A 15,898-nucleotide genomic window follows, 5' to 3' on the forward strand; every position below is an offset into this window, starting at 1 on the left:
CATAAAATCTGAAACCTCAAATCCGTCATCCCGGGGCAGGCCAGCGACTCTTGGGAGTCCCCGTCCCTACACCCCGACCTTTCAGGTTCCCAGCTTCCTCCTTCCTCAAGATCCAACCATTCAGATGCTCCTCAGATCCTGAAGTCTAGGTTCCTCTGTTCCTCCTCCCTCAGATCCCCAGCCCCTCCTCCCTCAGGACCACGGAGTCCAGACTTCTCAAGTCCCCATCATCCCTTAGGACCCAAGGATGAGGCCAGCGAGCAGCGCGAGCGGCCAGACCCCACTTTCGGGGCGCTGCTGCAATCCACCACGCCCTCGGCTACCATCCCTTTGCGTTTTTCCAGAGGCGGGCCTGAACCGGGAGCGCAACTCCGGAGGCTGGCTGTGATAAGCTACCCATGACGTCAGTCACTATCTTCCAGCCAATAGACGCTCCGCCTCCTATCGCCCTGGACCACTTGGGGCACGTTTCCCTGGTAGGCGGAGCCCACGGTCTAAGTCGGGCAGCGATAGGCTCTGGAAGACGCCAGTCTCCGCTAGTCTCTGCCAGGCAGCCAATAGGCCGGGCACCTGCGGGGTGGGAATCCCGCGGCGCCCCGCAGAGGCTGGAGCGGCCGGTGAGGGAAACAGGTTCCGCGGGTCCCGTCGGTAAGCTCTTCCCAGCACGCCCAGTACTGGGATTCTGGACATAGTTCGGAGGGGAAACGGCGAGGCTTGGTGGGGTTGAAGGCGGAGGGGGCCGCTTAGCCCGGGCGACCGCGCATTTTGCTTTGTTGGGGAAACTGAGTCCCAGACATTCATGTCTCCGTTCCATTCCTCTCACCCTCAACCTGATTCCCGGCTGCGCCTACCCGGCCTGCACACCCATCCGTTCAGTCTCTCCTGCCCTCATTCTCTCTCCCACTCACCGGCTTTCCCATTTCCTTCTGTTGCTACTCACTCGCTCGCTCATCACACACTCAGCCACCTATTACTCAAACGTTTCCCGAGGCTTCCGGTGTGCCAGCGCTTGTGCTGGACGACGGTGGTGACCAAGATGAGTCAGGCCTAGGCCCTGCCTTCGAGGATCCCGGGTCAGATCCCCGGGAGGACAGACACGTTGATGGGCAGGGGTGTGCGGAGGTGGGGAGAGTCTTTTTAGGCTTTGCTGGGTCAGGAAAGGGTTTCCAGAGGAGGGGACATTGGCGCTGGATCCTGGAGGGGCAGGAGGTGCCAAGCAAAGGAGAAGAGCGTGTGAGAGGGTGTTTCAGCACAAACGAAGAAAGGGAGGCATGCGGGAGTATTACTCTGTGTAGGTGCCCAAGAAGGAGGCCAGTCAGGTCCTTGCGGTGGGGTAACTATAAGGCTGGAAGAGGATGAAGTGAGCAAGGCCAGCCTTGGCAGCATGGACTCTGTCCTGGGGTGGGGTGGTCGTGGGGAGCCATGGAAGGGTTTAGATCCTGCAGGGGAAGACCAGGTCAGAGCTGGAGCCGGAACTGGAGAAACGAGACTGGACGCCGCCAGTAGCCCAGAAGGTGGCTTGGGCAGACACCCAGGCAGGAGAAGATGAAGCGTGGATTAGGTCAGAGACGGAGGGGATAAGGCAGAGAGAGGTTCGAGAGGCAGAAACAATAGAATATGGGGCTTGATGGGCTATGGGACGAGGGGCTGTCCAGGACAAGACCCAGAGTTCTGGCCTGGGCTACAGGGGTACAGGAGCTGTCCCTGAGATGGGGACGGGAAATACGAGCGGGTTGGTGGGTGGATGACTGTTTTGGGAGAGATGAACAAGGGTTCCTATGAGTTCAACAGGGGGAACAAGACCTTCAGGGAGAGTTCTGGGCTATGGCTCCCTCCTCAGCCCTCCCATGTCTGGCTGCCCACATCCCATGGCCCTGCAATGGCTCTGGACAAGGTCACCAAGGACCCACCTGCTCCCTGCTGAGGCATGAGGATAATATTTCCATCCTCATCTCACGCCGACCACTCCCTCCCACCTGAAATCTCCTCTTGTTTCCTGGTTAACTTCTTCCCTCTCCGGCTGCTCCTTAGAACCCGTGAGAACTGATTCCCCTTTTACTGCCCACCCCTTTGCTGGGGGTAGTGGGCCTCAGGGCTCTCTCTCTGTCCTGGTCCTCTGCTCATCCCACCTGTCCACTCTTCCTGGAAAGGTTCTAGTCCCTCAGCTCCAGCCAGAAGTGAGCAACCAGCCGGCTCTCCTGCCCCCTGCTGCCTCCTGGATGCCCCCCCCCCCCGGATTGCTTCACAGAGACTTTTCGATCTCTCCATGTGCAAAACAGCTCTCAGTAGACGGCCATCCTCCTTGTACACACCAGAGCCTCCTCCCAGTAAAGACACAGCCTCACTGTCCACCTGCTCCCATGGCTAGCCTGAGCGCCAGCTTCATCCCCAACTGCTCTACTGCAATAAGTCCTCTTCAACCTCAGTTACCCCCATGGCCTCTGCCCCAGCTCAGGCCTTGTGTTCCCTGTCCCCAGCCTCCTCTGCCTCCAGGACTCCAGTCTTTTCCCCTTTCAGTCCATTCCCCAGTGTCCCAGCAGGCCCTTTCAGTGCCTTAGCTGATCCTGTCCTTCTGCTGCTCAAAGCCCTTTTGTGGCTCCCACTGCCCTCCAGTTCAGTCCAGATTGTACTCCAGGACCTTCAGGATCTGCTCTTGCCGACTGCTCCAGGCCCCCCAGGCCACTTCCCACTTTGTACCTGACCTTCTAGCCAGGCAGAGGCTTTGATAACTGCCCAGTGGCTCTCACAACTTTGCATGTTTCTTCTGCCTAGCAGACTTACACTTATCCTTTAAGGTCAAACTGAGATCTCCTCTATGAAGCCCTCCTTGATTACCACACATGGAACCTGGGGGAACTGTGACATGCTGTGTCTGGCTGGGTCTCTCCGCCCATTCTCCCTGAGTCCCTTGAGGGCAGGCCCTGGATAGAAATCATCTCTGCTCCAAACCCAGGGCCTACAAAAGGACAAGACCTCAGAGTCTTGGTTGAGGGACTGAGTGACTGTCACAGCTCAGCAGAGCTTGGGCTTCCAGGATTTGGGGTGATCAGTTTTGTTTCTGGTTTCCTGATATAGTTGCTGCAGTTCTCTAACGTGTTTAGGTTTTCTTTTCTGGGTGGGTGCTGGGGCTGGGTCTGCGAAGGGGAGTAGCTGAGAACCCAGGGCCATCTGGCACACCACCTGGATTAAGTCTGAAGGGGAGGTGGTCTGTGTTAGTAGGGGCGTCCAATCCCTCCGCACCCAAGAATCCGAGCCTGCAGTCCCCTCGTTCCTCAGGACCCAGAAGTTGGGCTCCCAGCTTTCTACTGCCAGGCTGCTCCGATCCCAGCAGCAGAGTCCGATGCTGCCCCCTGGTGGGCGACACCCGACCCTATTTGCAAGAGGCCAAACTAATTAAATACTTTTATTTACAAAGGAACAAAAACAAACCGTCTTGCCAGGCAGGGCCAGGCCCCCACCCTGCGGCGGTCACAGCAGCAGTAGAAGGCGATGATGGAGTGCAGCTCCAGCTGTCTACGGAGACTCGTTGGTGTGCGCCCCCCACCCCTCAGGCCAGGGTCTCGGCTTTGGGCCCCCGCCCCCGGCCGTCCTCCCACCTTAAGGCACAGCCTGCCCCTCCCGCGCCCGGCCTGACGGAGAGGCTGGAGGGGATCGGGAGCCCCTCGACCGGGGGTGGGGTTGGGGGGGACGTACCCGCCGCCTAACCGGGGGCGCATTCACCACGGAGGTCGGCTCAGATGGGAACAAGAGGCCTTTAGTGTCGCCCCCCCGCAGCCCCAGCTGCCCGCGTGGCCCGGCTCGGGCTGGGACTCAGACGGGCTGCGCGGTGGGCGGGGCGGGCTGAGCGAGGATGAGGCGGATGCACTCCACGCACTGCGCGGCCGCCTGCCGTGTCTCGCGGCACAGCGCCGCCAGGCTCAGGAAGCCGTGCGGCAGGTCCTCCACCACGCGCAGCGTCACGGGCTTGCCCAGGCCGCGCAGCCGCCGCGCGAACATGACCGAGTCGTCCAGCATGGGGTCCAGCGCGCAGGCCTGCGGGACGGCGGGGGTGGGGCACGGGGCAGAGGAACGAGGGGAGGGGGGCGGGGAGTGGGAGACTGAGCCTCGGCCCAGCATCTCCGACCCCCTCCCCCCCCTAGACCCACCACCTCTTTCCCCTTCCCCGACTGCAGGGCTCCGCAAGATCGCGAGAGGAAATAGCAGCCCTGGTTCCCCTGCAGCCCTCCCGTCCCCGGGCATTCCCTCCTGGTGGCACGCCTCTCCCTTAGGCTGGCAGCCAGGCTACCTAACCCCACCCCCACCCCTCCGCTCTCTCGCTCCCGAGCTCCCTTCCGCAGGTGCACCTGGCCCCGCCCGCCCCTGCTCCCCGCCCCGCACTGTCCCAGTCTGGCGCTCACCACAATGTGCACGGGTGGCAGGCTCTGTAGCATGCCGTCAGACGCCAGCAGCGGCGACATGAAGGGGTTCTTGACGATGGGCGAGTCGCAGAGGAGCATCCGGGCGGGGCCCTGGCTGGAACGCCTAGGGTGGAAACCCTCAGGGAAGGCCGCGCGCGCGCTGCAGCCTCTGTCCTTGGTGCTCAGCTCATCCTGTGCCTTAGCGGCCTCGGGTGCGTGGTCTGGGCCAACCAAGAAGTTGACGTCGGAGGGTGTGGAGGGGCCAAGTGTCTCCGCAGACATTGACAGTTCCGGGCTGTTTGACGTTTCAGAGCTGTCCTTTAGGCTCAGGTTGTGTAGGGTCAAGCTCTTGAGGGAGTCTGTGCCCAGTGGGCCCCCGGGCTGGGCCAGGGCTGCCTCAGACACGCTGCGCCGCATTGGCTCTGCAAGAGGAGCAGGGGCAGGTGGCCAGTGGGGGCCACAGATCAGCCTGGCTCTGTGGACTGGGTATGTGAGTGGCGGGCAGGAGAGGTCAGGCGGGAGGGTAGTGGCCTCTGCAGGAGGAGCTGCGCGCTAGGGCTGTGGAGGCCGAGTGTTCCCCCCCAGACTCCCGTCCTCCGGGATGGGTGGGGAGCCCCAGGTGCCCCACGCTGCAACTCCAAGGGGGAGGTGGGAGGAGTCACGTGGAGGGGTGTGTGTGTGTGTGTGTGTGTGTGTGTGTGTGTGTGGTAACCGGGAGGGTGAAATGCAAGTCAGTTTACCTCTGGGAGCCTCAGTTTCCTCCACTGTACAAAGAGGGGATAAAAATAGTCCTTACCTCATAGGAGGTGGTGAGGACTCGGGATGAGGCACTGCTGCCCCCTGGGAGGTCACACGCTATCCTCATGTTTTATTACTAGGCCCGGTGCCTCGTTCCAGCTGCCTCCCTGACCCCAGCCCGAGGCCCAGCCAACCTGTGAGGGCCACGGTGTCAACAGTGGAATAGTGAGCAGGCCACGTTCACAGGGAGCTAAAGAGAGTCTTGGGAGCCTATTCGATCCCCAGGGATCCCACACCTGCAGCCACACAGATCTGCTCCCCACATTCCTTCATGTTCTTTAGTTTTATCCCTTACCTTTGAGCGACCCGACAAGCAAGTGCCCCGCTGAGGCCGAAGACATGCTTCGGGCTGCGTGGAATGCCCACCTTAGCCTCCGCTCCATTAATCTGATCCGACCTATGCTGCTTACCACTGGGGCCACGACCCTGCCTTTTGCAGGTATCTTTTTTAACTCGTCTATATAAATCCACGAAGGCAAGATGCAAGACGATGTGAGAGTAACTGCATAAGTGCCCCGTGACCCAAGAGGGTCACCGGAATGGAACCAGTGAGGGGAGTCACGGGGCGCAGCCTGTCAGGGGTGCCGGCATCTGCTAGGAGCACCTACTGGGTGTCGGGTTTGTGCTGGGTGCTTGGCACAAATAGTTGCATGAAGTCCTTATAACAACCTAATGAGGCAGGTCCTCTTACCATCCTCATTTCATGGAGGAGCAAAGCAAGGCTCACAGATAGGGTACCTGGCCCCCATCACCCCGTAGGTTGCTCGACTGTGGGCCTCTAGGGACTGTACCTGTCACCTCTAACCTTTAGGGAAAGCCCCAGTGTTCAATGGTCCACGGTTCAAATCCCTTTTGTTTTTGTGTGTATTTGCATCCATTTGAATATCCTAAAATTTAAAAAGTTAAAGTAAGACACACTCAGTTGGAATAATTTTCTGAATAGGAATGGTATCTGTCTTCTTCTGAACACGCACTATTATTCAGAAAATACTGTTGGCTTGCTGGAGATAGAAAATGAGCTGGCTGTACTTTAAAATCATTAAAATGTTAAAAAAAAATTGTGGGGAAAAAATAGATCCCTGGATGTTAGTGATTTTTGGCTGCATGAGGATCCTGCCCTGCCCGAGGCTGGAAATCTCTCCCACTGACCGAGGTCTGTGCAGTCAGTCTGCTGATCCCTCCGACCCCAGGCTCCTAGGCCAGCCCCCGGAGTGGGGCATTACCCCCATGTGTCTCTGTTAAAAGTCTGGGAAGAATCTAGGAGGGCTGGACTCCCCCCCCTGAGGGCCCAAGGGATTTGAGTGGCATTCTTGGGATCAAAAATTGGCACATGTGGCAGGCCTTCTGAGTTATTTCCTGGGGTTCCTTTCTGGGATGGGCTGTTTGGAAGGCTACCCCCTATAGTTCCTAGGAGTTCTGAGATGACCTGGCGGACCAGAAGTCCTGGAAATTCTAGGATGTGGAGTGTCGTGGAAAAGCAAGGCTGTGTGGTAGTCCTCAGGGCTAAATAGGGGGTTAGAGCCAGAAGGTGATCTCTGCTTCCCTGAGCACCCGAGGACACAGCCACTTGCCTCCCCCCAGGACTTTCGGTGTATCCGGCTGTCCCTGCTGTCCACCCTGAGTGGGTGTGTGAGGGGAGGGCTTCACTCACCTGCCGTGGGCACTGAGTTCGTGTGGGACTTGTGCCCACTCAGGTCTAGGAAGGAGTGGAGCCAGGAGGAGGCGCCCACGCGGAGGTCTCGGAAGAGCAGGGCTGTGTCCCGCCGCACCAGCCCCATCACGCCCAGTGCCTTCTGGTCTGAGTCCGAGTGCTCCTCTGTCTCCCCACCTGTGGAGTATGTGTGGAGGGCTGAGGCCCAGTCTCAACACCTGGAACGTCAGGCCTCGGTGCCCCCGGGGACCCAAGGATATCTGATGGCTTCAGTGGGGACCAGGAGTCTCAGATTTCCTTTCCCGAGCCCCGGGAGCCTGGGCGCCAGCCCCCATCCCTGCAGGACTCCAGCACCCAAGTCCCCCCCAGGCCCCCAGCTGTGTGTGTGGCGGCCTTACCAGCATAGGCGCTGACACACTTGGTGAGCACGCTGAGGGGCAGCAGGGGGTCCATGAGGCTCAGAAGGCGGGAGGGCGAGGCGGTAGATTGTAGCATCGTGGCTGGGTAAGCTGCCATGATGCCATCTGGCACCCGCACCCCGTAGGCTGCTGCCCGGAGGGACACGGTGAAGCAGAGGTTCCCACCTGCGCTGTCCCCTGCGAGGCATATCCGTTCCCCTGTTGAGCCTGCGTTGGAGGGGGCTTGGTCAGCCTGGCAGGGAGGAGCTCAAGCTCTGAGCCAGGAGCACTGGACTCTCAGAGGTGGGGTATGGGGGCCCCAATCCCAAGGTCTAGCCAACTGCAATTTTAGAGATTGGTGAACTGAGGCAGGGGTTTGGGGGACAGTGGTCGGGGATCAGGCCGACTGAGGATGTGGAGATCAGGAGGCTCTGGGAAGCTTGAGAGGCTGGAGGTCAGAAACAAGGGGGACAGGTGGTGGGAAAGGGGAGACCAGGGCCCATTTCGGGAGGGAGGGGCAGCTGAGGCCTGGAGCTGGAAGGGCGGGGTTCAGCTGACCATACAAAAGAGCCACATCCCTGTGCCCTGGGGCACGCCCCCACCTTGCCCTGTGCCTCTGGAGAGGTCAGAAGCAGGAGGTCAGAGGAGCTGGAAGAATGGTCTGGAGCGTGGGCCGGGAGGCTGGCAGTGCAGGACAGGGGGTGGAGAAACGAGAGAAAAGGTCCTCGGGGATGGAGAGGTGGGGGGATGGGGTGTCAGGGCTAGAGTGGGGGGGCAGGAAGCAGAAGGAGGAAGTGGTTGAGACGGAAGGTCTGGAGAGCAGTGGGGCAGGAGGGGGTAAACAGGTGGCAGAGAGCTGGGGAGGAGGAGATGGCAAGGGAGGCAGGGGGTGCAAGACTGAGGCCTGAGCTCTCTCTCCCCGCGCAGCCCCGGGTGGGGGCAGGAGCAGGGAGCGGGTGACAGTGAGGGGCGGGGGCTCACCGAGGAGGGCACAGTGCTTGACAGCCCAGCAGTAAGCGTAGAAGCACTCCTCCAGCGCTCGGGGGAAGGGGGCCTCGGGGGCCAGGGAGTAGTCGACGGACAGGATGGGGACGCCCAGCTCCTGGGCCCAGCTCTTGAGGTAGGGCTCATGGGATTTGGAGGTCTGGGCCACGAAGCCACCGCCATGGATGTGCACCACCAGGGACTGTGAGCGGGGTGCCTGCTGGGGGCGTGGCCGCAGCTCCAGGCTCCAGGGCCCCTCGGACTTCACCAGGCTGCTGAGCAACTCACTGTCCTGCGGGGGGTGGTGAGGGAGGAGGATTTGGGTGAGGCTGGGGTGGCCTGCCGGGGCCTCACCCCACCAAAGGGATGTGCTCAGAGAGACAGGATGGGGGCGGGGCAGGGGTAAGCACTGAGAGGTGGGAGGGCCTCTGGGGAGTGGGGCTGTTGGTGCTCCTTGGCTCTGTATCTCCTACCTGTCCTTCACGCAGGTCATAGGAGATGAGCCTGACGAGGACCGGCCCGGGGCCCGAGTGGGCCAGAGGAGGTGAGATGGTGACCGTGAGCTTGGGGTCAGCAGTCAGCGGCATTTCAAAGGCCTCTGGTGGCAGACTGAGCAGGCGGCTTACCCTCACCGTAGCTGATGTCATGTTTGCTAGAGACTGGTGGGAGGGAACAGGAGGGGCGCTGGGGAGGAGCTGCTTGCAGCCCCTTGTGCCTCCTCTCCAATCGCCACCCCCTTTACCATCACGCGCTGTCCCAGGCCTGGAGCCCCGCCGAGGCCTGATGTGGCCTGGGATGGGGTCTCTGGGCCCCAGTGTGCCCATCCTGTAACATTGGTGGGGCCTTCATCAGGCCCCCTTCTCACCGATAGCACCTCAATCTCAGTGATATTCCAGAAGGCTTTCCAGAAGTGCACATCTAGGTTCTGTATGATCCGCTCAAACTCCGCGCCGCGCAGCTCTGGGTCGATGGCGAAGCGGCCGCTTGTGAAGAGCGAGCTGGCGGTCACACCTGGGGATTGGCAGGGGTGGTCGGGGGCCCAGTGGGAGTGGGGGCTGGGGGGGTGGAAGAAGGAGGAGGGACAGGAAGGGAGGCGAGTCTGCAGGCAGGATCTGGCCAGGACTCACCAAGGCCTGTTTCATTGCGCTTATAGTGCTCCCCGAAGGACACCAGCCCGATGGAGATGGTCTGCAGGAACGGCCGGATGGCGGGCGTGAACTGTGGAGAGATGCCGCCGGGTCACCCACTGCCCAGGAGGGACTGGAGGCGGGCAGGGGTGAGGGGCAGAGACGTGGTTTGGGGACAGACGTGGTCATCCAGCAAACATTTAGTGAGCTCCTACTGTGTGCCAGGCACTGCTCTAGGCGACAGGAAGCAAATAAAGGCATATGTTCGATGTTAAGGAATGCTTCGTGACCAGTGCTTTGAAAATTTGAAAAAACAGTAGGTGGAGGGGACACAGACTGACGACTGGGGGTCAGGCTACTTAGATGGGTAACCGGGAGGGTGCTGGAGGAGGAGCAATCCAGAGGAAGTGAGGGAAGGGTGCTCCCTGCAGAGGCCGTGGCAAGTGCAAAGGCTCTGAGGCAGCCTGTGCTTGGCGGGGATAACCTGTGCGGCTGGAGCAGAGTGAATGAGGGGAGAGGGGTGGCAGCCAAGGCCAGGGAAGCAGAGGGGGCTCATGGAGGGCCTGAGGAATGTGGATGTGTTCCAGACGTGGGTGGAGCCATAGAGGGCTGGGATTAAGGTGATGCAGGGATTTCCTGAAAGTCAGCGAGGACAGAGATGAGGCCAGGCGGATGGGGACCAGTTCCTGGGCGGCAGGAAGACAGACAGGAGATGGTCAGAGACAGACAGGGCCAGAGATCTTGCGGCAGAAAGGCAGCCAAATGGGGAGACAGCATCTGAGGGAGGAGCCAGGCCAGCTAAGAAAAGACAATGGGGAGACAAGATCAGAGAAAAAAAAGCCATAGGAAGCTGGGCAAGGGGCCAGCAGGGTTCTTTTGTTCATTCAACAAATACAGGCCTACATCCTACTTTGTGCTAGGCGCTAGGCTTGGGAGCAGGGGGCAGGGGAGGGGGGACCGGGTGCTGAGTTAGAGCCCCATGTGGGAGGCTTCTGCCCTGTGGGGGCTGACATTTTACAGGGGATAGCTGTCCCGTAGCATAGCAGCTGGGCCCTCAGAGAAGAGCTGTCAGGCATGACCTTGCCCCTGGCCAGGGGCCCAGTGGGCCAGAGAGCACAGCGGTGCCTGGCCATTTTGCCTGGAATGCTGGGTTGGGTGGCCACAGGATCACTCTCCGGGGACTCCAAGGTCATGGCCGGGACACAGGGAGGAGCCAGCTGTCCCAGCTGGGCTGATCAATATTTGTGGGGGGTCAGCTTAGGTGAAGGGAAGTTCCCAGGAACACCCAGGCTGCTCTGTGGGAAGTGGGGAAGGAAGGCCGAGAGACTGCCAAGCCCACCTGGGGTGGGGGTGGGGCGGACCCGGAGAGAATCTGGGGGACTGCAGAGTCACGCAGCTCCAGATACTCCTGCGGGGGGGTTCCCCGATGTGGGGCTGGGGCCCGGGGGACCCTGCACTGACCTCACACAGGAGCATGTTGGGTCTCTGCTCTGAGTCCCCAGGACCCCCTCCCACCTCCCCCCTCCCCAATTCTGAGCCCCCAAACTACTTTTGCTCTGAGTCCAAAGGCTCCCAGGCTACTTTCCTCTCGGTGTTAAGGTGAATGGTACCCCCCTGGGGGTGGCTGGGGTGGGGCCACCACCGGGTCTCCCTCATGGTCACCAACTCGGAAGTGCTCCTTGGCCTTCCCCATGGCTGGAAAATCCTGAGTCGAGTGAGAGCTCCCGAGGTGAGCCAGAAAGCCCAGGCCGACCGGGGTCCCATGGAGCAGCCGCGACCAGAGTCCCTTGAGCCTCTAAAATGGAGCTAGCCCCCTCCCTCCTGCCCATGCCTCTGGGGGCGGGGTGACTAAATGGGGTGTGCTCTTATAAAGAGGACTTTGAGAACAGTACTAACCACCCTCCTGAGGGGTCTCAAATGATTTCAGAGGACAGACAGGTCACTGCAAAGAGTGGACAAATCTGAGTGTGGGGATCCTGGCGCAAAGAGCTATGCAAGTTAATGATGTCTTACTACACGGTGGAATTGACGCAGGGGCCACAAGTTTGAGACCCCCCCCCCACAACCCCGTGCAGCCACCTAAGCCTAGACGGCTTCCCCTTTCTGAATCTACTGTCCCCGGAGTCCAGTGATACCACTGTGGTAATCCCACCATGCTGTCGGGCCAGGTAGGGGGGCCACCTGGCACCTTCACTGTGGGTCCGGAGGAGCGGGGCTGGGGGGAGTGGGGGGCTCACCTGGAAGCCCAGACAGCGGCCGTAGAAGCAGCCTTTGTGCAGAGTGATGTACTCGCGCAGGAACTCAGCAATGAGCCCCTCGTCACCCTCGAAGAAGAGCCCCCCGGGCTGGTTGGTGGCCAGCAGGCGCTGGGCATAGTAGGCTAGGGCACGGAGCTGGGTGAGGGCGGCCAGGTAGGCCTCGAGTTCCGCCAGGTTGTGGCTGGTGCGGAAGAAGATGCTCCGGCGGTTGGAGGCCACGTAGCGGGATTTGTGCAGCAGGTGCGCCAGGCAGCAGCGGGCCGTGTGCACCAGGCTGCGGTACCCGTTGGCCGGCGTCTCGGCGTCCAGGTCGAAGAGGTGCGCCACGCTCAGCAGGCGGCACAGGGCCGGCTCCAGCCCCAGCGCCTGCTCCCGAACCCCCGCGAAGACCCCCGACAGCCGTCGTGCTGTCTCCCCGGGGCCCTGGCTCGAGAAGAAGGCCATGTTGTCTTCTGCCAGAGTCACCAGCGACTGTGTCATCGTGCGCAGGTCCATGCTGTGTGTGAGCCGCGAGGCTGCGGGCGAGTGGGGAGCCCCCATCAGGCAGGGATGGACCCAAGGGTGGAGTCTAGGGCCCCATCCCCTTCCTTTTTCAGACCCAGGAGTCCAGGCCCCAGACTCCTCTTCTCCGTGGTGTCTCCTACGTGGGACTCTTCTTGGTTTCCTAGCTCCACGCCTCTCCTACAACCCCGGAGTCTATCCACCCCTCTGCTTCCTTCCAGGGACCCAAGAATTCAGGTAGCCGTCTCCACTTGGCTCTCCTTGGGCCCAGGACGCTGAGGTTCTCTGAGAGGTGTGGAGCCCAACTAGGTCCCACCTCCCTCAGGACCCAGGGGTTCAGGCCCCCTATCTCACCTCTTTCTCAAGGCCCCAGGCGTCATCACCCACAGGCCCTTCCCCTCCCCCAGTATTTGGGAGAGCTCAGCCCTCAGCCCACCCATTCCCGTCTACCTGGTGGTGTCCCAGGATCCTGGTCTCAAGCCCAGTTCTCTTCCGGAACCCAGTTCATAATCCTAGCCTTACTTCAAACTGAGGAGTCAATCCTGCCCCCTCCTGGTCCCTCGGATCTGGCTGTGGAACCCCCTCCAAGCTCCAGCTGCCTCCCTGTTCCTCTGTGGGATCCCCACAAGTCGGTCCCACTGCTCCCCAGCTGGGTCCCCTGGCCTTCGGGCCTCTCCACTTGGCTTAGACCGCACGGGCCAGCCCCACTACCCTGCCTGGAACAGCTGCCCTCGCCTCTGCCGTTAGCCTTGAGCTCACTCTGCCACACCCACGCTAAGAACTTTCTCAGTTAGTGCTTGCTCACCCCGAGAACCCGACTGCCTCCATTCACGTTTCAACTGTTATCGGTAGCATCCCCATTTTACAGGAGAAACTGAGGCTCAGAGGTGTTCAGTAAGGAGCTGAAGCTTGCATCAAAAGTGGCCGCGCAGAATTCAAACCCAGATCTCTGGGTCCAGAGACATTACTTAAACGCTGGTCTCCCTCCCAGGGCTCTGGAAGCTGGGTTTCCAGCTATGGCCCTCAAAAACTTGCCCTGGACAACGCCCGACTCCCCACACTTCAGGGTCCCTGGTGATCTTCCCTCCGGGGTCCTTGTACTGTCACCCAGGCCCTGGACAAGCTACTGTTGTCCCCCCTTGGTGGAGACGGTGCCCTCTGCTCTGGAGACTCTTCTCTCCTGAAGCCCACTCAGGACCTTGCCTGGCTTCTGCCTCATCCCCCAGAAGGTGTCTCCCCTCCCTTCCAGGACCTGGGGTTTTAAAGCGCGACCCGTTCCTGTCTCTTAGCAGACAGTGCACTCACCCCTCCCAGACCTCTTCTGAGCTCCCCCAGGCTGAGCTGCGGGCTGGGCTAGGGCTGAGAGTGGGGAGTGCCAGCAGAAGCCTGGGGCCATAAACCGGCTGGGAGGGGCAGAGCCTGCCCGGGGTGTGGCCACGGGCCCCACCTCCCACCCAGAAAGGCCTGGGAACCTGCGTGCGCGTTGTAAACACAGCAGGGAGCCCAACTCCCCGCGCCCCCTGCTGGTCCCCGGCCCCCGCTCAAATGCGAGTCCTTGTCCCAGGCTCCTCTGCCTTAGGACCCCGGAGTCCAGGGCCCCAGTGCCTTCCTCGCTTGGATCCAGGAGTCCAGACACTCAACCCCCTCAATAATTAGAAACTGAGGTATCTAGCTCGCCAAGCCTCTTCTCTCTTAGGAGCCAGGAGTCTTAGCCTCAGTGATGGAACAAAGTGTCTCTTCTCACCCAGCCCGGCTGCCCTCCCTCTCCCCAGGGTGGAGCTCAGAGAGCAAAGGCCCAGTGATCTCAGCTCCTGTCCCCCGGGCTGGCCCTGGCACAGGCGGCCCCAGCTATTGGGGGGTGGGGGGGGGAGAGAGGGTAGCCAGCCATGCCTGTCCCTCCCGAGGGCACAAAAGCTGATTAAGGGTGGTGCCAAGCTCAGCTAGGGGTTCTGAGCCACACATGTCCTACTGTGTGGTGTTCCCATACTGGGCACCTGCCACTTACCCTTCACAGGCCATCCTGCTGTGACTGCCATCCCCACCTCACATATGGGAAACTGAGGCTCCAAGAAACACTTTACCTCTGTTATTCCATGTGCTCCTTACCTGGCCAGCTGTTTCTCACCCTTCAGGCCTCCGCTTGTCACCTCCGCACAGAGGCCCTCCCTAACTACTCCTCTCCACCTAAGACACACACCCCCATCATTACTTTCTGCCATCAGACTTGCGTTTCTTCCTAGATTTTTACACACTTGCAATTAGACACGTTCATTTACAGGTTTGTTGCTTGTCCCCCCCCAGGGACAGAACCACACTTCATGGAGCTGTGAAGCTGACGTGTAGAGGCGCAGCTCTTTAGGAAAAAGGATATAAAATCACAAATCCAAACTTCAGGACAGGGCTTTGGAAGGGGTCTGCACGAATGAGAGGCCCTAAGGTCATTTGCCTGGCTGTAGGTGAATCCTCTGTCTCTCCTCCTTTTTTTTTTTTTTTCTTTTTAAGATTTATTTATTTATTTGAGAGAGAGCACGAGAGGGAAGTAAGAGGGAGAGAGAATCTCCATCAGCCTCCCTGCTGAGCGGGGAGCCTGATGCGGGGCTTGATCTCATGACCCTGAGATCACGACCTGAGCTGAAACCCAGAGTCAGCCACTTAACCAACTGCGCCACCCAGGTGCCCCTGTTTCTCCTCTTTGATTATCATGCCCCCTCGGGCAGGGGGGTGGCCCCAGGGCTCATCATGGGATCTGGCACATAATAGGTACTCAGCAAATATTTGAAGACGGAAAGAAAGTGTGAAGAGTCAGAGTGGGGGCAGAAGCAGGTGAATGGGAGCTTGGGAGAGGACCACCCCTCCCCAGGGCAGACAAACAGATGAACAGACAGAGGCCTCTGGAGACAGCACTAAGGCTTGGTGGCCAGGTGAGCCTGGATGGGCGGTGGTGAGGAAGAGGCTGAATCCCAGGCCTTCATGATTCCAGGGCCCTGCTCTTCGCCCTGTTCTAGGCAGCTCCCTGGGGGCTGAGCTGGGTGGAGCTGGGAGGAAGGGATATTGAGGTTGCCCAGAAACTTGCCAAGAATCTCAGGCAGAGGGCACTGGGGCAGAGGGAGGCGCCCAAGGCCCATGGGCAACAACTGGGATAGAGGTGGGACCCAGGGGGGTCTTGCTGCCTGGCGCCAGCCCTTTGCCCTAAAGAACCACAGGACAGCCAGACCCAGCCTGGATTCTGGCCCCTGGGGACTGAGCAGGGGTGAGAAGGGAAGCAAGCTCAGGGAGGATGGAGGAGCAAGGACCAGCTCTGAGGCCTGGGAGGGGCAAGGGCTTCTGAAGGGGAGAGGCCTGCGGCGCAGATGCATGCCAGGCACTGTAACTCATTTCATCCTCTCCACGGCCCAGGGGCTAGGGACCGTCACCACCCCTTCTGGCAGTGGAGAGAAGTGAGATGCCGAGGAAGATGGGGCCGCCCATGGTCACAGGACCCGCTAGGATGGCTCAGCCGGTCTCTGCAGAGTTTCTGCAGTGTGTGTGTGTGGGGGGCTCCTGCTCTCCATCAGGTCTCAGCTGCCCGCTTTCTGGGTGGTCAGGTGTGAGTGTCTTGGAGGCTCACACACAAATTTACATATGTATGTGGGTACATGTCATGCATAGTGTTTGCCTGGCCTGTGTTTGTGGGTGGGTGACATTTTCTCCCCAGTCTGTGCGTTTGTACGTTTCTCCGTACGTCTGAGGGCATGTGTGTATGTATGTGTCACGGCCCCCGTACGTCTGAGGGCATGTGCGTATG

The 15,898-nt window shown here is 60.2% G+C and overlaps 1 protein-coding gene and 1 long non-coding RNA gene across 10 annotated transcripts in view; one reads left to right on the forward strand and one right to left on the reverse strand.

Moving 5' to 3' along the window:
• Nucleotides 1–537: 537 nt before the first annotated feature.
• Nucleotides 538–9,630, forward strand: LOC112807010 (uncharacterized). Of its 2 annotated transcripts, XR_012377290.1 has the most exons (5): nt 538–648; nt 4,173–5,634; nt 6,890–7,267; nt 8,717–8,772; nt 9,382–9,630. It is a non-coding gene; the product is annotated as an uncharacterized lncRNA (long non-coding RNA). The 2 variants fall into 2 exon arrangements; XR_003204000.2 differs by lacking the exons at nt 538–648; nt 4,173–5,634; nt 6,890–7,267 and adding an exon at nt 8,234–8,364.
• LIPE (lipase E, hormone sensitive type) overlaps nt 3,396–15,898 on the reverse strand; it is an 18,582-nt gene continuing 6,079 nt past the window's right edge. For 3 of the 8 annotated variants that reach the window (XM_025849580.2, XM_073890257.1, XM_073890259.1), the window contains exons 2-10: nt 11,593–12,128; nt 9,356–9,446; nt 9,094–9,239; nt 8,702–8,887; nt 8,226–8,520; nt 7,245–7,472; nt 6,847–7,023; nt 4,398–4,819; nt 3,396–4,032 (exon numbers count right to left, since the gene is read on the reverse strand). In XM_025849580.2, the coding sequence (XP_025705365.1) occupies nt 3,811–4,032; nt 4,398–4,819; nt 6,847–7,023; nt 7,245–7,472; nt 8,226–8,520; nt 8,702–8,887; nt 9,094–9,239; nt 9,356–9,446; nt 11,593–12,128 (2,303 nt within the window). In that variant the 3' untranslated portion in view covers nt 3,396–3,810. The other 5 variants (XM_073890254.1, XM_073890255.1, XM_073890258.1 and 2 more) reach the window with 5 other exon arrangements.

Source organism: Callorhinus ursinus, unplaced genomic scaffold, assembly GCF_003265705.2.
Source record: "Callorhinus ursinus isolate GAN/ISIS: 27379988/994484 unplaced genomic scaffold, GSC_fseal_2.0 scaffold134, whole genome shotgun sequence".
Lineage (NCBI taxonomy): Eukaryota > Metazoa > Chordata > Mammalia > Carnivora > Otariidae > Callorhinus > Callorhinus ursinus.